The sequence below is a fragment of the Drosophila virilis genome, chromosome 4 (assembly GCF_030788295.1).
Source record: "Drosophila virilis strain 15010-1051.87 chromosome 4, Dvir_AGI_RSII-ME, whole genome shotgun sequence".
Taxonomy (NCBI): Eukaryota; Metazoa; Arthropoda; class Insecta; order Diptera; family Drosophilidae; genus Drosophila; species Drosophila virilis.
Window position 1 is genome coordinate 26,167,817 of NC_091546.1, and position 21,035 is coordinate 26,188,851.

The 21,035-nt window shown below is 44.9% G+C and overlaps 6 protein-coding genes across 10 annotated transcripts; 2 read left to right on the forward strand and 4 right to left on the reverse strand.

Moving 5' to 3' along the window:
• Window positions 1-267: 267 nt before the first annotated feature.
• LOC6633937 (ethanolaminephosphotransferase 1) lies at window positions 268-6,853 on the reverse strand. The gene is made up of 5 exons (XM_002057571.4): window positions 6,186-6,853; window positions 6,041-6,109; window positions 5,331-5,953; window positions 5,092-5,272; window positions 268-1,444 (listed from the first exon to the last, which is right to left on the reverse strand). The coding sequence occupies exons 1-5, from the start codon at window positions 6,261-6,263 to the stop codon at window positions 1,133-1,135; spliced, it is 1,263 nt and encodes a 420-aa protein (XP_002057607.1). The 5' UTR covers window positions 6,264-6,853; the 3' UTR covers window positions 268-1,132.
• Window positions 1,682-2,341, reverse strand: LOC26531025 (uncharacterized). Its single transcript, XM_015169893.3, has one exon. The coding sequence runs from the start codon at window positions 2,261-2,263 to the stop codon at window positions 1,829-1,831; it is 435 nt and encodes a 144-aa protein (XP_015025379.1). The 5' UTR covers window positions 2,264-2,341; the 3' UTR covers window positions 1,682-1,828.
• A 122-nt stretch (window positions 6,854-6,975) lies between the features above and the next one.
• Window positions 6,976-12,701, reverse strand: LOC6633935 (centrosomal protein of 104 kDa). 3 transcript variants are annotated; one of them, XM_015169815.3, is made up of 9 exons: window positions 12,469-12,700; window positions 12,225-12,356; window positions 10,390-10,557; window positions 9,305-10,331; window positions 8,934-9,072; window positions 7,871-8,868; window positions 7,669-7,814; window positions 7,495-7,596; window positions 6,976-7,424 (listed from the first exon to the last, which is right to left on the reverse strand). In XM_015169815.3, the coding sequence occupies exons 2-9, from the start codon at window positions 12,229-12,231 to the stop codon at window positions 7,282-7,284; spliced, it is 2,730 nt and encodes a 909-aa protein (XP_015025301.1). In that variant the 5' UTR covers window positions 12,232-12,356; window positions 12,469-12,700; the 3' UTR covers window positions 6,976-7,281. The 3 variants fall into 3 exon arrangements, with proteins under 3 accessions (XP_015025301.1, XP_002057605.1, XP_015025300.1); XM_002057569.4 differs by lacking the exon at window positions 12,225-12,356 and having other exon boundaries at window positions 8,934-9,048; window positions 12,469-12,701; XM_015169814.3 differs by lacking the exon at window positions 12,225-12,356 and having other exon boundaries at window positions 12,469-12,701.
• On the forward strand, window positions 10,715-12,228 carry LOC6633936 (transmembrane reductase CYB561D2). Its single transcript, XM_002057570.4, has 3 exons — window positions 10,715-11,076; window positions 11,226-11,418; window positions 11,480-12,228. Exons 1-3 carry the CDS (start codon window positions 10,903-10,905, stop codon window positions 11,800-11,802), a joined length of 690 nt encoding a protein of 229 aa, XP_002057606.1. The 5' UTR covers window positions 10,715-10,902; the 3' UTR covers window positions 11,803-12,228.
• A 122-nt stretch (window positions 12,702-12,823) lies between the features above and the next one.
• On the forward strand, window positions 12,824-13,804 carry Dpm1 (Dolichyl-phosphate mannosyltransferase subunit 1). The gene is made up of 3 exons (XM_002057568.4): window positions 12,824-12,993; window positions 13,051-13,261; window positions 13,334-13,804. Exons 1-3 carry the CDS (start codon window positions 12,890-12,892, stop codon window positions 13,742-13,744), a joined length of 726 nt encoding a protein of 241 aa, XP_002057604.1. The 5' UTR covers window positions 12,824-12,889; the 3' UTR covers window positions 13,745-13,804.
• On the reverse strand, window positions 13,726-20,687 carry LOC6633910 (uncharacterized). 3 transcript variants are annotated; one of them, XM_015169813.3, is made up of 10 exons: window positions 20,301-20,687; window positions 18,833-18,949; window positions 18,560-18,768; window positions 17,199-18,492; window positions 16,752-16,857; window positions 15,894-16,693; window positions 15,100-15,832; window positions 14,840-15,030; window positions 14,307-14,782; window positions 13,726-14,246 (listed from the first exon to the last, which is right to left on the reverse strand). In XM_015169813.3, exons 2-10 carry the CDS (start codon window positions 18,901-18,903, stop codon window positions 14,023-14,025), a joined length of 4,104 nt encoding a protein of 1,367 aa, XP_015025299.1. In that variant the 5' UTR covers window positions 18,904-18,949; window positions 20,301-20,687; the 3' UTR covers window positions 13,726-14,022. The 3 variants fall into 3 exon arrangements, with proteins under 3 accessions (XP_015025299.1, XP_070065180.1, XP_002057603.1); XM_070209079.1 differs by lacking the exon at window positions 20,301-20,687 and adding an exon at window positions 20,172-20,284; XM_002057567.4 differs by lacking the exon at window positions 20,301-20,687 and adding an exon at window positions 19,122-19,462.
• Between the last annotated feature and the right edge of the window lie 348 nt (window positions 20,688-21,035).

The window sequence follows — 21,035 nt, forward strand, 5'->3', positions numbered from 1 at the left end:
CAAACCTGATTGGCAGTCGTGTGGACTCGATTAGGTGCATTTTGTGCGCATTAACAAATTGAATAGCAGAAGATATGTTTATTTACGAGATTAACAATTTGAATGGAAAAGAACGGTGATAATTTGGGTATGTTTTGCGGGTCACACTCTCCGAATGGACTAAAGGGTATCCGCCAGTCGATCTCACTTGGTTATTAACATTTAAATAACATTTTTTTTTTAGTAGATTTCTTCTAGAAAACCAATTTGCAACATCTCACTCGTAAATCACGTTTACTAAAATATAGTTTATTATTATGTTTAAAAGTTTTCTTGTCTTTTGCACAGTTTCAGGAAGGGGGAAGCGACATTTACAGTTAAACATAATTAATTCAGTTTGTGGCGTATACAGCGACCACATATTAAGTAGTATACATAATTATTTGTTTAAATAATAATTACATAGTATGCGATAAAATAATTAGAGGTCTTGGCGGTTGTCTTAATTAAACATGTCATGATCAGCATTCGGCTAGAATTTGTTGTATTTTTTGTGTGGGCCTCTGTTTTAAGCACAATATAAACTATAACAATTACAAAATAATACAAATAAATTAAGCACATTTAAGCTATGCCATTATACTAGAATTGAAAGTAATACGACAATGAATATAAAACACTGGCATATAAATAATTTAATAATTAGATTGTTTACAGGGAACACGATGCGAGCGTATTTTATGACCGAATCAAACCTTTAAGAATTGTTTATAATCTTAAATACAATTAAAATGTAAGATGAGTGTTGATTAAGGTGCAAATGATTCGGATAGTTCTCCCAGTTGAAAGCCAAAACCTGTTTCAAGGAGAGTGCTGCAATTAATCGATCGATAATTATCGATTACACATATAAGATGGAATACTTTGGGATAAGCGAGTTTTTGTTTTCCAATAAACATTAATAAAAGGAATAGCTAAGTCGATTTACAAGTATATCCAGATAGTTTAACTCAAGGTCCTTGCTGCCCGAGCATTTGGTTGAGAAAGCGTTAAGTAGCACAAATATTTACGTAGCAGCTCACGTCGCACACATGCTTCGACAGCCTCCGGGATAATCGAAACACATCCAGAAATTTGACCAAATGCGTTTAGCCTAATCCTGTTTGAGTGCTGTTGTCGGACCCTCCTTGCGCTCCTGCAATGTCTCCTCCGGATTCGTGACCTGATATTCCACTCGTTTGTGCACAGTGAAGCAAACACGATTGAAGTGCTCGCACATCTGATTCACCACGCTGGCGCCGTAGTGCCAATGCGTCAAGGTGGTCACAATGAGCAGCATGTAGAGCAACGGCCGCTCCAGCGCCGGAAGCCACAAGCTCACCAACATGGACAGCAAGAACATGGGCGTCTGCCAGTGCCAGGCCTCGGCGCGTGTCACAGACATTTGGGACACAATCAGACGGCACTGTAAGATGCATAATGGAAATTTATATAATTAATATTAATTAAAAAGAATCTCACAGAAGTGAGGCAACATTTCGAGAGCCCTCCAAGTGCTTAATCTATTCGATGGAGAGCAGAACCCTGAGATAACCGAGTTAAAACAGATAACCATTTAATTAAAATGGGTTTCCAGTTTTTAATATTATTTTTTTAGCTTTGGTTTATTTTGATTCCTGAATTGCCGAACTAATATAGATACATGTAACCCCCCAAATAAATGTCAGTTATTCCTAATTTTATATAAAATCTGACAATGAATTTCGTGAATAGGCCAAATGTTGTATGCATATAAAGAAAACAGATGTTTTGTCGGCCAAAGATTTGGAGCTACTTTTCCAGGTTGCGCTTAGCGGCCCATTTGATTGGCAGCTTGGATTATCTTAATCAACGGATCACCCTCGCGCGGAAATACAAAGATGCCGCGATCCTTTTTCAAGTAGCGAAAGGCCCGATGCTGATACCAGCCATAAATTTGATTCTCTGTCAGCGGCTGCGCTGTGGCATGCTTCGGCACATACTGTTTTTTGGCGACGGTGTCCTTTGGCTTGGCAGCACCGTCCACGTTTTCTTCACTCAGACTATCACGATCGAACTTTTCACGCATCCGTCGAATCTCCTCATCCGTGCAGTTGAAGTACGGCCAATCGTGCCGCGCATAGAACTTGAGAGTCAGCGGACGCTCAGCATCTGTTGCACTTATCGGAGACTTGTTGTGGCCAGCATCCTGTCCACTTTGTTTATCCTTGGCACAGCGCCGACCTCCACAGCAGAACGGTGGCATCTTTTCAAAATTTTCCCTTTGTGTGTGTTATTCTATGTGTCTCAGTCGATACGAAACGTAAATATGACAGCATATTTCCAGGTCTAATCGATCAAACTTTACTCTTGCTATATTTATACTCTAAAACAATTGGAAATGACTAAAAATAGTATTTTTTTTTTGTGCAAATGCAAAAGGAAGCACCTTTGCTAGAGAATGTTTCCTCTTGGTAGTTCGATGAGGTCAATCTTTAGATCTATAAAAGCTAGAAATTTCGAAGGGAGCTCCTCCTAGTGCCAGAGTCACCAAAGTTCTAGTATAGTGTATACAAATCATTTATATTTGATTCTTTGGATAAAATATTAATATAAGAAACTTCAGTTGAACTAGACAATTGTTGACTTTCTTGACTATTGCATAATAAGATCTACTCCACAAAACTGCATAAAAGTTCCTTTTTCAATTACAACGGATATTAAAGTAATCAAAGCTCAAGAACTTCTCTTATTTTATATATATTTTTTATAATGCCTTTCTTTGAAAAATCTTAAGCATGAGCGCTCGTTTGGTTAAGCGCGTGTTGCATTTGATGTTGGCAGAAAGTTCAGGGTATTCAAAAGTCGGTCACTTGTGACTAGCACACTTTTAATTCCTAGCTATACACCTTGTCTGCATCTGCATATTACATCAAAAATCAGTCGAGCAAGGTCTGTCCTCCCAGGTCTGTCACAAGTCGAGTTCTTGCATTGCACATTTGTTTTCCAAGAATATGCAAGCAACATTTGAGCAAAAGCTTATCAGGATGGGTCTATCGTATACGAAGTGCATATATAAATTCTTTATCAATATTAACACACGAGTTAGTTCTCGTCAGAAAAGGCAGCACGCATGTTGCAATCAGCCGGATCGGTACACAATTATTTAAAAATAATCCGAAAGTAGGTCGAAAATTAAGTTTTTTTTTTGGTCTAAAAAACTTGCCATTTACTAGATTCACTATGCTCCTCACATATGAGCAAATGTTTATCAATATCGGACGACTATATCATCTAGCTAGCCTTAAGAAAAGTCGTGCGATGGCCCTTCTTTTTTTTTTTACTGTAATGTAAAATCGGATTGCAAAGACGGGCATCGCATTGTTAATAAATATCCAAGACAAGTATTTAAAAAAGAAATGCAATCGAATTGTGAGTTTTCATCTCTTGAGCTGCACTCAAAATAATGTGTGGCTAATCTCGGTATATTTGTTCGCAATATACTCAAATATCAAAATAGGTACGTATAAATCGTTGATGTGGTCCAAATCGAATAAAAAATGCTAAGCAATTCATATCTAAAGCCTCTTTCTTGTAGTCCCTTGTTAAGCTGTCTGCTTCGATTGCCCTTAACCCTTAGCCATTAAATTGGTTTCCAGAATCAGCTTGATGAGCGGATCAGCTTCGCGCGGAAAAACGTGAATGCCGCGATCCTGCTGCTTGTAGCGATAGGCGCGATGGTGATACCAGCCATAAATTTGATTCTCTGTCAGTGGCTGCGCTGTGGCATGCTTCGGATCGTACGTTTTGGGCTCCTCTGGCGGCTGGGCACCATCTGCATGGTCCGGTCCTTTTTGATTGAACTTTTCACGTATCCGACGCAGCTGCTCATCGGTGCAGTTGAAGTATGGCCAATCGTGACGGGCATAGAACTTGAGGGTCAACGGACTCTCCGCTTCCGTGACGGTTACCGGGAACTCTGCCTGCTCATCTCCATCCTCTAATTTTTGCTTGGCACAGCGCCGGCCACCACAACAAAATGGTGGCATATTTTTTTTAATCTTCCTTTCAAGTGTTTTCCCTTAAAGTGTGTTCGTTTTTGAGAGAATGTGTCACTGAATTCAGTTAGCCTCAACTGACGTCTGAAACTCTGGCTACGAAATTGTCACACGAATTGTCAAAGCTAATCCAATTAGTAAGGGTATATTGGTTATTTACCAAATAATTGTAATAGGCTCCATTTAAGTATCCGCTTGCCTATGGCAGTTCAGGTTGTTTCCCTTCTGATAGCTTCAACATCAATAAAGACTTTATGACTTTGTTATCAGTTTGACTAAATTTGATCGAAATCTAATAATTCAAGAAACCATTCCGATTGCTTATAACTTGAAAACTTGAAATACGTTAAGGTAAATATTGACTTCTGCTGTTTTACATGCGCATTTATCTTTTTCAAAAACAAATAAAGTTACAACTCGAATGGTGAATATTAGGTGGAACATTTTTGAAAATAGTGTTATATATTTTGAAAATATTTGTTCACTATTCATTAAAGACATTCTATGTTTTTGAGAAAAGATATCTCTTGTTTTGCAGATTTTTTTATGTAATTCTTTAATTCCATGTTGCTTTGCGTCGAGTTTGTACTCAAATAACGCACCACGAAATAAAAAGAAAAGAATTCAAAAGTCTTATTTCCTTATTTTTCCACCTACTTCTGATTAATACCTTGCAAATAATATTAGGTGTTGCCCATCGCCGAGTTTTGGCTACCTTATCAAAACTAGTTGGAAATATGTATTGGTTAATCTAACCAGCCGGACGGACACCAAAACAATTAAAATGTTTATCTAGACAATTATTCATATGGTCGTAATTTTCATTTTTAGCTGAAAAAAACCCCCCTAAATGACGAATAGACTAACGCACCCTTATACCTTACATGAGTCACTGTTTATAGACGATAGCAATGTGGTGATTGGAAGGCAGGTTGGTGGCATAAAGTGAGATCGGTAATGAACCACATGGCGCTTGCCAGGCAGTTCCGAAAACAACATTCTAAATGAAATGTGTGTGATAAGGCAACAGACTTACGCTCACGTTGGAGAAAATTGTGCCGCTTAGCATGAACATGGCGCGCGGATCCCTTTCCATAATATCGTTGGGCGACAAAATGGGCCAGAGCAACAGCAGGACAAAGTAAGTTATAAATGGCCACATCGGACGCAGCGCCTCCCATGGCGACAATAATCGGCCGGTGCGCTGAGCATACGAGCTGCAAGTAACAACGGGAATATATTGTGGAGCACGGCGCAAATCGAATTGACACTCACTTGTAGACGTTGATAATTACGAGAGGCAGATTGGCCATGGCACTGACATGCAGTACTGCCTCCATGACATTGCCCAGAGGAATGGTGCCCAGGGCGCCCAATGATAGCTCGAATTTCCAGCGCTCGAAGCCCATCCACCACGTGAACATGTACATGGCCGTGCTGCCCCACATGCTGAGATCATAGCCCCACGGTAAATACAATATGCCCGTATTGTATTTCTCCCAGTGCGACACGAAGAAGTTAAAATAGACCGTTAGGCAGACGTAGTACATGCGCATCGGGCGCACTGAGTAGACTCTGCTCCGGCCAAATATGCTGTAGAGGCATGTGGGTATAATCATGGCCGTGTACGAGTCTAGGCCATGATCAAACAGCTCGCCCAACGGCCCGGACAGGCCAATGCGACGCGCCTGCTTGCCGTCAATGCCGTCCAGGGTGTACGCAACGAATATGTTGATGGCGGCGCATAGCCAAACCCATGTTGGAATGGGCGTAGTGCCCTCCTCGCCCGAACTGGCCTCGAAATTCCAGTCGTAGTAGGAGAGCAGCACCAGGTTCATCACACTAAACAGGAAGCCCAAGAACGTCATCAGATTGGGCGCAAACCAGCGCGGGAAGAACTGCAAGCAAGCAAGCGTCATAACATTATTTGAATTATTGATTTTTTTCTTTTTGCTGGTATGAATATGAATATGCCAACTACTCACCTTGACTAGCCAATCCCAAAAGGGGTGCATTACATATTGGCTGAGCGGCGATGTGTCTATGGCGCTGTACTGTAACCATTAATAAAAGAAAGGCGATCGCCATCATTATGAATGTCGTTATGCCCCTCCCGCCCCTAGCGTTTACCTTGTAATTGTCAAAGCCATCGATTTGCTCCCGCGTCAGGTATCGCCAGTCAAGCAATTGCTGCCGTACACCCTGCATCTTTAGATTCCAGTTGTTGGCGTGGGTAACGTGCACGTGCTCTGTGGACAGCCTCTTATGTGCACATACGCATTAACTGAATATATCTAAGCGGGGAAAGAGACGACGACGACAGCGGCAGAGCCACTATCGCAGTTGTTGTTGTTGCGACAATCGACGGTGGCTTTTACGTTAATTGTCAATGCTCAGCGCATCGTTAACTGGTTTGCACAGGAGAACTGCTTTCACAGGCAAGCACGAATCAAATGACCAGTTTAAGAGCGTGCACAATTCGCTATTTTTTTTTTTCAAAAATACAACAACAAAAAATTACTTGCCGGCTGTCTTTTCACGCTTAAGGCACACGCACACACGCACAAACACTTACACGCATTTATATACACGCTATAATACTGACGCACACTTACACAGATACACTCAGCTGGCTTGGGGGTTGTTTTGCAACACACTTTGACGCAATCGCCTGTTTAGAGGTGGTATTTATGTCTATTGACTTAAATAATTCTATATATTAAAATAATTATTTATTAGTTGTCTATTTATATTATTTATTGATGGTTATGCTTGTTAAGAGCCAATTGATTGCCTTGCGATAAGCTTGCTCTTAATGCCACAGTGCTGCCAGATCGGCCAAGAATCGACTTTGTTATCAGTGCTCGATAACACCAAGGGCTCAAATATATCGAATACTTAGCGGACTTTTAAATTCATATTTAAAATTACTGTCGATTGGCTTTATTTTTATGTAGGACGTTTGGAAATTCGTGTTATGTAAAGTTAACAAATCACATTGCGTAGAAAACATATATACTTAAATAAATTTAACAAAATATAAAGCATAAGTAATGTTGGTGTTAACCAGGTCTCATAACAAAATTTGCTCTAAATGCAATGTATGTAATAAAAAATTGATTTAAATTACGCTAATGGCCGTTGGCTTGTGATAAACTCGCTCAAAGTTGTGAATATTCCCTAATGAGAGGATGGTTATTGATGACTTTTGTCCTAGGATATTTGTTTAGTTTGCTTTCTTTAAATTCCGTTTACGTATATTGCCTGGACAGCCGCCTGCGCTTAGGAGATGCAGTTTCCAGCCGCCATCCAAGGGCAGATGTACATCATCATGGCAAAGTGGACAGCGAGCGGCTCCCGTTTTTAACTCTAAAATAAACCAAATACATATCTTTTATAAACAACCAGCTGACCGAGACGACCGCGATAAAGTACGTACCGCGGCAAAAGTCCTCCATCTGATGCAGTTCATAAAGCTGTTTATGCACCGACTCCGTGCAGCGAGTGCACACCACATAACTATCCTTGGCTTCACATTCCGCTGTATTTCGAGTTGGAGAGGCGGCAATTTTAGAATGCGCTTATGTATGCTTGGGATCACAATAAAACTCACTTGTCAAATGGTAGTTGAGCGCAGCTACCTCCAACACCTGACTGCATTGTGGGCACTTGGTGAGAAATGGACAAGCCTTCCAATAATGCCGATCTAGTTGGCCCGCATCGCTGCCAGAGCAGCACCAGCCGCAGAACGGGCAATTGCTATAATGAATGTTTGGGCAATTAATGAAAATAATTACACCACCGGCTGCACTCACATTTTCGGCGTTGCCTCCTCAGTAGACTCGGAGTTGGTGGCTGATCCCTTGCGCGAGTTGGTTGCCGACTGCATGGAGCGCTTCAGTTGCTCGTTGTACTGCTGCTTGCCATTGCAGCTTACATAGCCATTGTCGTTGGCACCAGCCCCACCGTTTATGCATTTTAATATGCGAGATGCATCTGTGCTGGTCGAGGGCTGCATTAAATCCGCGCCATTGCTTGGATTGAAGCCGTCCACGTATTTACTGCCTTCGAGTAGCTCCTGTTTGCGTTCCAAGTCCAGTTTATCAAACTCTGTGAAGAGCTGACGATAGAGCAGGTTGCGTCTGGTGATGTCGTCGTCCGGTGGTAACTGCTTACGCACAAGTCGGGGATTTACTTTGTAGACAAGCAGCAATATGCGTTCGGCCACCTTGCGTACCGGCTCCGCGGGATGATGTATGCCGGAACAGCCGCAGTCGGACAGAGCACGGCAGGTTAATCCGCTATGTTTATCAGAGCTTATGCCTTGTGTATGCACCAACTGTTCCAGCATTTGCAATCGGCTCATGGCCAAACGCTGATGCGTCCCAGAGCCAACGCTGCGCGAAAGCGCTGGCGCCACCAGATTCTGCTCGGTCACCTGCGGACAGGCGGCAATACTGAGTATTGTGTGCTGTGCCAGTGTGTGCAAACGGGCCGAGGGATCACCCGACTTGGCCAGCAGCTCGGGCAGTAGGCGATCTACGCACCGCGCCACCTCGTTGGGTGACACACGGCCTGGTACATATTCAAGGAACAACACACGAACTGTTTCGGTTGCCTGGCTAAAAACAGAGTAAACAGCATCTCGAACGGCGCGATGCAGCAGAAGCGCAGCGCTGCGTGCCACCTTGTTCGGACTGGCCGCATGCTCATTGCCCTCCGCTTCGACTTTTTCCCGCTCTTTGAGAAAGTTGCGCAGGCGCAGCAGACCATCCTCCCGATCCTGAAACTGGCGAGAGTAGAACTGCTCAACCTAAAAAAAAAAAAATCGACACACAGATTATTAATATGAATGCACGGCAAAAGGACAAAGCTTACCAGTTCACTGCCAAAGACCAGGATGGGCAACGCTGCCTGGCGACGCTCGCGATCGTTGAGACGCGAGCGGCTGCGATTTGGGTCCGCTTCGAGCAGCGCATTGCCCTGGCACTCCCTTAAAAATTCATTAGTATTTGAGCTAAATGGTTAAGGTAACGGAACGACAACGTTTACGGGAAAAAGAGAAATGAAACGAAACGAAAGCACCAAAAACATCGATGACGGTTACTCTTACGGTCTTTTAAATGGCGGGTCTATAAGTGTTATGATTATGTTGTTCGTTTATTCCTCATGCCGAATCATGCAACATTCTCGCTATTCCTAACCACAACAACAACAACAACACTAGCAACAGATTGTTTAAAACTTACTGCCTGAGGGTGGGAATAGCTCGCTCCTCGTAATCCTCATAGGAGTTGCGCGGCGCACTTTTATTGCGCCGTCTCAGCGATCCCTGTCGACTGGACATGGGTGAACTGTGCCGCGATGCCATTGGCAGCCGGGGCGATTGGGGCAACTCGTCGTGCGACTTGGCCAGCAGATGCAGTGCAGCAGCCGGCGCGACAGCGGCGCTCACGACATCGTCGATTGGTGATTTCTCGAGCTGGGTACTGGTGCGTTTCGGACTGACGGCAGCCTCGGCCAGTGCATGCGCCACATCCTGCAGACTAGGTGCAGGCGGCAGACTTGGTTTGCCGCCCGCATAGATTTCGCAGCTCTGATCGTTTTGGCTAAGTGCCCCGTCGGTTTCGAGCAGCTGATGTACTTGCAGCTGCTTGAGTACGCACGCGCGATACATTTCGATCTGCTCTTTGCGCAGCTTGGCTGCGCTGAAGTCTTCTTGTTGCACCGCCTGGCGCTTGGCCAGCGCATATCGGCCCAGGCGCTCGCCTGCCGTTCGCAGAGCCGTCATGCAAAGCTTCAGCTTTCGGGCATATTCGAATCGTTCGGAGCTGACCGCCTTCAGCTTGCACTGCTCCAGCTCGCGTATGTACTGCACAATTGACTCTTCCACGTACATCGAAAATAAAAGGTCATCACACATGGAGGCGAGGGCCAGTTCACCAGTGGCGGTGTCTATAGGCGGCGTCTCGCTGGTCAGATGCTCGTCGCCATCGTTTATGGCAGCCGATTCCAGATCCTCACCGAGCACATTGACCGCCATAAGCGCAATCTGTTGACTATCGTTGAACTCATTGCAATGGGCACCAATCAGGCGCAGCTTCAGATGCGTGCCACGTCTTGGATTCACAGTAACGCTCTGCAGCTCACGTGATTTGTAGTTGGTGTTCGCATTGTCGGCGAGGGCGACAAATCCCAGAAAATCAAAATACTGCGAGGACGGAGTGCTGGGTATCGACTTTGGAGAATAGTGTAGCCAGAGCTCCACCTTTTCGGCTGCAAATCAAAAACAATTATCTCGTTATCCAACATTGTTAGCGGGCTCTCAACTCACGTATCAAGTACTGATGAGCCAAGAGCTGAATGAGATAAATCTTGGCCGGCTGCTGGAAACGGAGAATGATGTCGTGCGTGCTAGCACCGCTGTCCACGGCGCTGCGCCAGCCGTGCACCGTGGGGCCATGTGTGTTTAGTTCGCTGGCCGGGAAGCCGGCGTCTTCGTCTGGAAAACAAAACAGTGCCAACAATTTATTTGGATAAACAGTGTTGGTTAACAGCGTTTACTGTAAGCAACATCACAACAAATGTTAACTGTTATCAGCTTAAGCAGATGTAAAACAAAGCCGCAACACACAAACAAAAAAAAACTTTAGAATGACGCTATCATTCAGGTACACACATCTATACGTGGCTCTGGCGACGCGTCGACGCTCCGTCTTATCATCTGCCGCACTATTATACGCGTAGCCGAGGTAGCTTTGCGCTAGTCGCGTCTGTTGCCTGGGCCGCAGCACATCGAAATTTGTTTAATAGAGTTTGTAATTGTTTTCGGTTAAAATTAACAAACATGTCGCAAACTACAAAATTATCGCCGATGTCATCCGCATGGCTGCAAATTCAAAGCATATTGAACAGCATAAATCATATGCTGATCTTTCTAGTAGCTATCTTCTTCTTCACACTGGCCCGTAGTCTGGACTTTCAGGATACGGCCATGCACATGTTCATGACGGGCATCGGTGTGAGTAACTGGAATCTTTATCTATATCGGGCTTAATAAATGTCCATTAAGTCTCCTAAAATGGCCATGTCATGGTTATCATGTCGCACGCTCTGCTAACTGTTAACTTATCATTGATTTTGTAACCTTTATACCTTTTTGCTTTGTAGTTTCATGTACTAATTGCGCAGGCTTTGATGTCGCATTACAAGCTAAATCCGATAACCCGCTGGATATCGCACAAGAACAAATCCCGTTTCCATGGCCTGCTGCAGCTAGTCGGCGGCTCAATGGTGCTGCTGGGCGCCCTGGGCAAGTTCTCCCAGAAGGACGTGCACTTCAATACATGGCATGGGCGGTTCGGTGCGTGTGCGCATAAATTAAACGGTTCAGTGAACACTTCTAATATTAATTGAGATTTCAGGTGTGGCCGCTGCCTTCGGCTGTGCCGCGAGCGTTGTTGGTGGCCTGGTTAACTTTTTCCAACCCAAAATGGTGTTGAAAATAATGCCAGCCTCCGAACTGCGTTTTCGTCATAATCTGTTTGGACTCGTCACCTTTACGCTGGGCATGACCGCAATTTATCTCGGCTACTACTCAAAGTTCTTTACACGCTATGTGGATCATCAGTTTATACCTGCCATGATGTTGGCCACCGCACTAGTCTACCTGCTGACCATAATTGGACCCCTGGGCTCGCTGCTAACAAAGCTTAAATACAGACGGCAAAGAAATCATCAGCAGTAGCCAGAAGTCCACGTTAGAAGGATTTCGAAATGGTGGAGGTTATAAGGCTAAAATGGGTTGTTTCGGCGTATGAGTAAAATAAATAAAACAAACTTTGTAAAGCTCAATGAAAGCAATTCGAACAGTCAAGTCGGTGCGCTTGGCCGGCTGCCAAAATTCTTTGGCTGCATATTAAATTATATATATATGTGGCTCAGACGCCAGACATATTATGACAATCCGCAATCGGTCATTATAAAGATATATGCTGACAATGGCACGTGGAGAATTCTGATTAAAATGCATTATTACAGATGGAAAATAATTTGTTATGGATTTCTTTGCAACGCTTTCAAGTTATCTTCATACAAAGCATCATTTAAGTTTAAGTTTATAAGATGTTCTATATCTACATAAATGAATAAAATAAAAAACATTGTTACCATGCATTTACAGTTTTATTGAACTTTCGAATGTTGTTTAACTAGGCGTATGCGTGTTTTATCGATTTCTCAAGTTAACCCTAATGGCGCGCTAGGCTCGGCACTGGACTAGTAGCCCAGCGGCAACTATAACTGGAAGCACAATGTAAATTAAGAAAAATCAAACAATCAAAAATAATCATTAAATAAAGTTCGAGAAATGAAAAGCACAATTCTACAGAGCTTATGTTTTCGATATGTTTACCTGAGGCGAATACCACATTGAATGGTATTTTCTTGGCCATTATGTAGCAAGAAACACTATACAACTTCGCGTGCACTCATTTACTTAAATGCAGTCAGTAGTATGCTGCGCGTTGCCGTGAGCCGCGTCAATTGTTTGACGCACAAACTAAGCGTAAATTAAAGAGCGGTTCATACCGAATCTGCGGCCAAACGGCGTTTGCACAGTTGCTGCTCTTGTAGCTTATTGATAACGGATATCGATAAATATCAGCTGCTTGAAAAACGGTGTTTACCAACACTGCTATCTGTTTCGGTTTTAATTTGTATCGTTCATTTGAGTTCCATTCGAGGCTTAGCGAACTAAATGAACTATTTTACAACCGGTTCGCTCTTGGACCGAACAACTCTGTTTGGCATGTTATTTGTGTAAGCAAAACAAAATGCCAACAAATGGCCACAAATACAGCATTTTGCTGCCAACATACAATGAGAAAGACAATTTGCCAATTATTATATGGCTTATTGTGAAATATATGAAAGCTAGGTGAGCACATGACATACTATACATACGCTGGCAACTCGACTAAAATTGTCTTTCCAGCGGCTACGAGTACGAGGTGATTGTTATTGACGATGGCAGTCCGGATGGCACATTGGACGTGGCTAAGGATTTGCAGAAGATCTATGGCGAGGAAAGAATTGTCTTGCGTCCGCGCGCAGGCAAGCTCGGCCTAGGCACAGCCTACGTACACGGAATTAAACACGCCACCGGCGACTTTATTATTATCATCGACGCCGATTTGAGTCATCATGTGAGCATAGACCATAGCCATGACGTGTTACGTGGATGGGGTAAAAATATTTGCTTGTTTATTTCATTGCAGCCCAAGTTCATACCCGAGTTCATAAAGCTGCAAGAGTCTGGCGACTATGACATCGTTTCCGGCACACGATATGCCGGAAACGGCGGCGTTTACGGCTGGGATTTTAAGCGCAAGCTCATCTCGCGCGGTGCCAATTATTTGTCCCAAGTGCTCTTACGACCCAATGCCAGCGATTTGACGGGCTCATTTCGGCTGTATAAGAAACCGGTACTGGAGAAGTGCATTGCCAGCTGCGTATCGAAAGGCTACGTCTTCCAAATGGAAATGTTGGTTCGCGCTCGCCAGCATAACTTCAGCATTGCCGAGGTGCCGATATCCTTCGTGGATCGCATTTACGGCACTTCCAAGCTGGGCGGCACGGAGATCATTCAGTTCGCCAAGAATCTGCTGTATTTATTCGCCACAACCTGAGGAGAAGTTGCAACAGACGAGAACAACAATAAAGCTATATACATAGATGACTTAATGAAATTTGTATTTGTTATTTTTTGGTTATTTGCTTAGCCTTTTGTACATGTGGTAAGTTTTTAAGAATTTTACATACAACTAATGAATTATGCATGAGAAGATTCTTTTTTTGTGATATTTATATCATTCGGAATTATAATTTCTTTTCATTTGTTTCATATATGTATGTTTTAATTTGAATAATGATATCTAATGTTAATTGATCCAGGTATCTGACCCCATTAATTACTTAAATTGAAAACTTTGTGCTGGTTGTCGGGATTGCCATATAAGGTGCCACAGTCATCCTCCAGGGCGTTGGCAGTGCTGCTGCCACCATAATTCTTCAGCGCCAGCGTCAGCAGATCATTGCGATCTCTGAGGGCCAATACAACGAACGCACCATTTGGCAATATCTCGCAGGTGCTGATCTGTGCCGGGGGCTTAAAGACAGCCAAGGATTTGGCTGAAAACAAGAGCGAAGAAGTTAGACGACAGTGACTTGAAACTCGACCAGTTTCCTCACCTGAGCTCAACTCCCACATGCGTATCGCGCTGTCGCGGCCTTCCTTGTCGAACGACAACAACACTTTGCCCAATGGATCCAGTTTCAAGTATGTGACAGGCGCATTGTGTCCAATAAGCGTACACTTGCAGTTGCCCGTAACCAGATCCCATATTAATATCTTGGCATCCTCCAGGCCGGCAATGACACAAGCGTTCACTTGGGATATGGCCAGAGCAACTGTGTTACAGCTGGGCTTCCATTTCTTGAACAAAGTACCGCTCTGCAGATCATAGACCACAATGAAATTTGGCGTTGTTGGCTCGTTGAGTTCCTTGGCTACCACACACACATAAGATCCCTCGTGCGTGATGGCTGACAGCGAGGTGACAAAGTCATGATGCGGAATTCGCAGATCGTAGAGCAATTTACGTTGCGATAAATGCCAAACGAGCAGAGGAAATGGCTTCTGCGTCTCGTCGCCGCAAACCAAAATCCTAAAACGAATGCAAATTTTAGGCCAAATTTTATGTGGTCGACAATAAACTGCTTACCGTCCGTCGCCGGAGACTAGCAGCGAGTTCAGGAAGCGATCCTCGCCCGCCTTAAAGGTGGTCACACAATCGCCCGACTCCAGATTCATTAGATTCACATACATGCGATTGCGTGAGAGACAAACCAGGTGGTTCTGATCGTGCAGGCCAAAGTAGGGCATCTTCTGGTTCATCACGCCCTTTAATGTGACCTGCCAAAAGTAAAATTGGATAACATCAACAAAGTCTCCACATGATGTTCTCTCAATATGAAATCTTACCTTAAACTTGCCCTCGTCCAAGTTGATGACTCGAATCTCGCGACGACACAGCACAGCTGCCTCGTAATTACCAACTGGACACATGGCCGTCGGCTGCGGTATGCCCTGAAGTTCGCGTATGCGACAGCAGTTCTTTACATCCCAGATGCAAATCTCGGCACGCTCTGTACACAAGGACGCCACATAGCAGCCCGGTTGCGGCAGATTCATGAGCACATCGTAGCCCCGGACAGAGGCTGAAGCGGCTTGGCTGGAATCGTCGCCTTCGACTGGTCCCTTATCATTGTCATTGTCATTGGCATCGAGATCGGCGTTGAGTATCTCGAGAAAGGCAAACTCCAGCTCATTGGTATACTCCCACCAGGAGCGTATTTTCTCATCGTCTTTAAGCTCAGACGACTCCTTGAAGCGCGTCTTCAAATAATATTTCATAAGCGTGTAGAATTGCTGACCGTCATAGCTGAGCTCGTGGAGGTATCGCACCAGGAACTGCTTTAGAAAGTTGATATGCACATAGCCCTTGGATCCCTCCTGGCCAGCCAACCACTCGGCATGCAGAATGTCATGCATTAAATGCGCCGGCCCCGTTGCATGCACCTTATTGGCTATCCACTGCAAGTCCGTAAAGTAGAAGCAATTGTAGAGTATATCGATTTTGTGCGCCGCCGGCTTATCCTCGATAACCGCACAGAAGTGATGATAAGGCAGTTTTAAGTACTTCTGGTAGTTGTAGCTGAAAATGTTATGGATTGCATTTAAAGTGTCCATCAAATGGGAGGAAGATGTGTACTTACGTTTTCGCGCCAGCGCTGCCCTTGAACTCGCTGTCCTGACGATCGAAGTAGTCCCGTAGCGCTTCATGTACCAGCCACTGCTTCTGCGCATACCTCGCCAGGACGGCGCGCCCGAAGCTTCTGTCCGCTATTCTTATATTCTTAAGACCTAAAAGCATTGGCCCCATCAGCCAACAGAACTTGGACCATATTTTGAAGACGACCTGCGCCTCCAGCTGTGTGATCTTTTGAAAAACTCCCAAGCAATCGCTCTCGCGTATGCCCCAAGGCGAGAGACGCACGATCAGAAGCAACAGTTCCACCTGGTCGGCGGCAAACTTGCTCTCTAGCACCTGCAGTATCTTACTGGATATGTCGCCGATTTCGCTGATCGGCTGCGACACATGGCCAAGCCAGGCCAGCCACCAGAGCGACTTCGCATGGTATGGCGTCTTGCCGTGCAGAGATTTCCAATCGTCAGGCAGTTTGAGCGCCCCGTTTGCCGCGTAGAAGTCGCCGCCGCCGGAGCTGAGTATATCGTGCCACTGGCGCTCCGTAAACTGGCGCAGACGAAGAAAACAGCGCTGCGGAATGCCCAGCTGCGCCAGCGCGGCGAGCATATCAAACGAATCACCGCTAGCATCCTCGTCCTCCTTCTCGCTGACAGTCAATATCAGCTTGCCGCAGCTGCCCAGCTGCATCGGCAGCCAATCCAGTGCCATATCGCACTGCAGCTCATCCAATCCATCGATAATCAGCACAAAAAACCGCTGTTGTCTTCCCAAAATCTCCCTTATAACTCCGGCATAGGCTTCCAGTGTCTGTGGATGAGTGTACGAATTGAAACTTTGGCTTTGTGCTAATCTCCGGTCTACTTACGTGTGGCACCTGACATTGTTGGCCCGTCTCGAGCACCGACATTTGATTGGCTATGGATCCAAACAGCGAGCTGATGTCCGAGGAGCGTGCGCTCAAATTGGCATATCTGAAGCAAAGAAACATGTATTTGCTTAGATTAGGATTACAATGCACATCAGGGAACTGTCTTCAACGGGACGCAGACAATTTTATACTCTTGCATGAGGTATGGAGAATGATTCAATGGGGAATCTCCAAGAAAGTAGAGCTGGTATTACAAATTTTAATGAATTTTGAGAAGATTCATTCTAAATGGGAAATGAGGATTGAAGATTATATACTGAACTTGTGTCTTTAAACATACGAGGTCGGAAAAAGAAGCGGACACCTTTTGACCAGCTGGCTTCGTCTTTAAATATAATCTCTGTGGACAAAGCGTTGGGTTTCCCTTTCTTTGATTCGACTCACCTCAGCACCAGCTGTGCCTCCGGCTTCCAACGATGCACGTTCTCCATAATCTTGGACACGAGCACACTTTTGCCGCTCCCTCGAGCACCTGAGATGACCAACGGTTGTGCGGTTCCATCGCGTATGTAACGCTTGACATCATTCATGATGTCGAAGTTGGCCGAGTTCTGAGCGAGCAGCTTTGAGTAGTGGCCAATCAGCTGAATCTCTTCGAGCAGGACGCGGTCCACGCCCAGCGTGTTGTAGGGTATGCTCTTTTGCTGATGCTCCTCAAAGATGCCCGCCAGCGATTTGTCCAGCAGATTTTCAATTACCGCAGACAGTTCGTCGTCGAGGATGTTCATGGTGGGCAACATTCGTATGAGATTCTTCTCGCACAGCTGACTCTTGAGCTCGGCATAGATGCGTGTTATGCGCCGCAGCACCTCGAGCTCCAGCTGGATGGCGTTATCAGGGGCGCGTGAGTAGTGGGCACCTGTTTGTATCCAAATGCAGCGTTTGGCCAGCTCCTGACTTATTAGCACCGTGTTGTTGATCTCCTGCTCGACGACAGTTGTCAGATACGAATCCTTGACGTCGTCCGAAAAGAGACGCAGCAGCACGGCGAGCAGCTCGTTCAGCTCGGCATTGACCTGCGTGGAGTAGGGATCGATTTGCTGCGTATACAGCCGATGGCACATTGGCTGATACGAGTTATCAATGGTATACCACTTCTCCAGCAGCAGTTTCTCCGCGTCGCTGGCGGCGCTCAGTACCGAGGTGAAGTCCTGGCTCTCGATTGTGAGCGGCAGCATGGGTGTGCCCAGGGTGGAGCCCAGAAAGAGCACGGGTATGATGTAGGCTCCGGTCGCATGGCGGGTTATTTCGCACAGACAATTGGCTGCCTCCTCGTGGCCGCCCTGTGCCTCCAGCGGCGTTTGCGTCCAGCGCTTAACCTCCTGCAGCCTTGAGAAGTCCTTTTTTGGATTGCCATTCGCCTGCTCCAGCGACGCCCCCGTCGCTGCCGCATCCTTTGCCGTCGACTCGCTGTCGTGCACATCGGCAATAATAAAGTCGAATCCTTTGCTTTGGCACTTGCTTTTAAAATGTTTGTACAGGCTGTAGATGACACGCTTGTGCTTCTTGTACTCGGTGCTATTGTCGGCCAGTATATAGATGACAATCTTCTTGTCGCGCTCGATCTTGCGGCCGGGCGGCGGCTTGCCCTGCAGCATACTGAGATTGCTCATGCCCGGACTAACATTGGCCACATCGCTTGGCGCCTGCGCCCCCTGCGGTGTTGTGCTATTGGAGTCTGCAATTATCGAGAAGCTCATGTCACAATGGACCACAAATATATTTGCTGCTAGCCAAGAGCTCACCCTTCTCTGATGCAATCGGCTTCGGCTGGGGCATCTGATGTGGACGCTGCTGCTGTTGCTGCTGATTGCCACATGTGTCATTAATCTGCGTCGCCTCCGGCAGGGCCTCCACATCGGCCAGCGGCGCTCTTCTCTCCTTAATGTCGTTGGCATCGTGAGTTAGCAGCGCCTCCTTTTTATCTGCGCCGGCTTCCTCGTAGGGTGGGGAGCTGTAAAGCAATCAACATAATGATCATATGGAAATTTCGGGCATGAATTGTGCAATAAACGTACTCATCTGATTTCTCGGATGAGCTGTCCTTATCCTTCTTTTTCTTCTGGCCGGAGCTGCACACGTTGCCCATGTCTAACCTTTTAACCTTTACCAAGTTAAAATTAACTATTTATGTCCTGCAATTGATAAGGAAAACATAATTATCGTAACAAGTGGATAAATTGTGCAGAGTGTTGTCATCTTCATTGCATAAAATTAATTAATTGTTGCCAAGTAAATATGTTAATTGCAAATGCATTTTGAAGTTTATTTTCAGCTTTCTTAGCTGCGCTTTTTTATCTGAATTACAAGTATTTCGTTTTTATATGCAGTGTATCTCATGGTGCTTGGGTTCCTGTGGAGTGTCCCCATATCGATTTACATCGGCCTGCAGGGATGTGGCATTTGAAAAAGCCTAGGCTTTAATTTTACGCCAGGTACACACTGGCAAATCGCTGGAGGGGGGGCAAGCAGTTACGCACGGGCGGCAGTTCTTTTTTATAACAGCGGAAAATGCATACAAATGTGTATTTCAATATGTCGCACGTAAGAAAAGTGAAAGATTTTCTTTTGTTTCAGCCTAAATTCTCGTTATTATTTCGAGTATTTTGAGTCTTTCACTTCCACAACAGGTCAATGACAAAAACAAAAAAAAAAAGAGAATACTTTGCGTCCTGTGCGAAGAGAGAGCAACAGACTCAGAGCGCAAGAGGCAGAGAGAGCAGCAAAGAGCGAAAGCTCGCTCACCGAACGCATGCTCTCTGCTGAACTTTTATAGAGATTTTCTGCGTTCAAATTGGCATTGGCGTTAATCAAGTGGCCGCCTTGTGGGTGGGTGGGTGGTTGGCTGGCTGGTTCGTTGCTCTGTTGGTCTGGCCTGGTCTTGGTCTGGTCTGGTCTTGGTCTCGTTGCAGGTCTCGCTTTTTGGTCTCGATTTTTGTGTACACGCTTGAAAATTGTTGACGCGCAAACGGCTGACCCCTTGCGGATTCAATGTCTTCTGCGCTGCCAGCCAGCATATAAATATTTTTATTTATTTTTTTTGTTTTTGGTTTTTTGGGTTGAATATTTATTGGATATCAAAATATTTTCAATCGTGCCACCTTTTTTATTCAGTTGCTCTATAAATAAACTTGTTTCAAATACACACAGCACTCAATACATATGCACGAACAGACATACACACACATACACATATGTATTTAGAACATTTTGTTTTTTATTTGGCTCTTGGGTTCGACATTTTGTCGCGCATTTGTCGCACTTTTTGAAATCTCTCAATAGCAATTAATTTGTTCAAGCATTCCTTTAATAATAATAATAATGTTATTTATTTTTTTTTGCGCATATGTCACTTACACTGCTCGCATATGTGTGCGCTTTTGTGTGCTCATGTGTGTGTGCGAGAGGGGGTGGGGGTGTGCTTGTGTGTATGCATCGCTTAGTTGGTTTTTTGATTTATTTTAATACACAAATTCTGGCACTTACTTTTCTTTACGCGCTTTCCGCACGCGCCCCTCACTCCCCGCCGCACCCCAAAATCGACAACGAAACCAAAACCCGAAGCCCAAAACCGAACCCGAACCCTAACCCGAACCGAACCCAAAGCGAACAAATTTAAAACATTTCCACCCACTGCACTTGCACTTGCCGTTATTTGTTTTTGTTTCACTTTTTTATAACACAGCACTCTCAATTAATTGCTTAATAAAAACGCTCGCCGCACATTTGCACTAAGACATTTTCGACAACACAAAAAAAAAAATAATATTGTTTTCTGCTCTGCGCCTTTTTTTCGTCCCCCACTTCTTTCGTTTTCGCGCTTCAGATAGTAATTTTCCCGTTTTGTGCGTTATGCTCCGTGCCGTGCGTCGTTCTGCCTGTGAGCGTTGGAAAATTTCTCGACGAAGAAACGTGTGGCGAAAGCTTTTCAAGCGAAAGCTTTCACGCTCTCCCAAGTTCTTAGCGAGGGCTGCATTTGGTGAGGAAAAGTGTAGCAGCAACTGGAAAAGGGTAGCAAAAAAAACGTGTTTGAATCTGACCGTTAAAGTTGCCGGATTATATGAAATGTAAGTTATTAGCAAAGAAAAGCTCGAGCACAAATAAAAGATGTGAATTTGTAAAAGAGAATGCAACATTTGCTAATATCCAACATAAATATGGCATTCGTTGATTTCGGAGTGTTTAGCATGGACACAAACCGTACTCAACTTATCCGGACGC

What these genes read in the sequence shown, in the direction of transcription:
- LOC6633936 (XM_002057570.4), top strand. Translation starts at nt 10,903, where the DNA reads ATGTCGCAAACTACAAAATTATCGCCGATGTCATCCGCATGGCTGCAA. An exon ending in TGTTCATGACGGGCATCGGT is followed by an intron (nt 11,077 to 11,225) that starts GTGAGTAACTGG and finishes TTTGCTTTGTAG; the next exon opens with TTTCATGTACTAATTGCGCA. An exon ending in TACATGGCATGGGCGGTTCG is followed by an intron (nt 11,419 to 11,479) that starts GTGCGTGTGCGC and finishes TTGAGATTTCAG; the next exon opens with GTGTGGCCGCTGCCTTCGGC.
- LOC6633935 (XM_015169814.3), bottom strand. Translation starts at nt 12,508, where the DNA reads ATGGCCAAGAAAATACCATTCAATGTGGTATTCGCCTCAG. An exon ending in GAGGAGGCAACGCCGAAAAT is followed by an intron (nt 7,815 to 7,870) that starts GTGAGTGCAGCC and finishes CATTCATTATAG; the next exon opens with CAATTGCCCGTTCTGCGGCT. An exon ending in GCTCAACTACCATTTGACAA is followed by an intron (nt 7,597 to 7,668) that starts GTGAGTTTTATT and finishes CTCGAAATACAG; the next exon opens with CGGAATGTGAAGCCAAGGAT.
- LOC6633937 (XM_002057571.4), bottom strand. Translation starts at nt 6,263, where the DNA reads ATGCAGGGTGTACGGCAGCAATTGCTTGACTGGCGATACCTGACGCGG. An exon ending in TTTGGGATTGGCTAGTCAAG is followed by an intron (nt 5,954 to 6,040) that starts GTGAGTAGTTGG and finishes GCTTGCTTGCAG; the next exon opens with TTCTTCCCGCGCTGGTTTGC. An exon ending in CAATTTTCTCCAACGTGAGC is followed by an intron (nt 1,445 to 5,091) that starts GTAAGTCTGTTG and finishes TGCATCTTACAG; the next exon opens with TGCCGTCTGATTGTGTCCCA.
- LOC26531025 (XM_015169893.3), bottom strand. Translation starts at nt 2,263, where the DNA reads ATGCCACCGTTCTGCTGTGGAGGTCGGCGCTGTGCCAAGGATAAACAA.
- Dpm1 (XM_002057568.4), top strand. Translation starts at nt 12,890, where the DNA reads ATGCCAACAAATGGCCACAAATACAGCATTTTGCTGCCAACATACAAT. An exon ending in GTGAAATATATGAAAGCTAG is followed by an intron (nt 12,994 to 13,050) that starts GTGAGCACATGA and finishes TTGTCTTTCCAG; the next exon opens with CGGCTACGAGTACGAGGTGA. An exon ending in ACGCCGATTTGAGTCATCAT is followed by an intron (nt 13,262 to 13,333) that starts GTGAGCATAGAC and finishes ATTTCATTGCAG; the next exon opens with CCCAAGTTCATACCCGAGTT.
- LOC6633910 (XM_015169813.3), bottom strand. Translation starts at nt 18,903, where the DNA reads ATGGGCAACGTGTGCAGCTCCGGCCAGAAGAAAAAGAAGGATAAGGAC. An exon ending in GCCGATTGCATCAGAGAAGG is followed by an intron (nt 18,493 to 18,559) that starts GTGAGCTCTTGG and finishes CGATAATTGCAG; the next exon opens with ACTCCAATAGCACAACACCG. An exon ending in GGCAGCGCTGGCGCGAAAAC is followed by an intron (nt 15,833 to 15,893) that starts GTAAGTACACAT and finishes TAACATTTTCAG; the next exon opens with CTACAACTACCAGAAGTACT.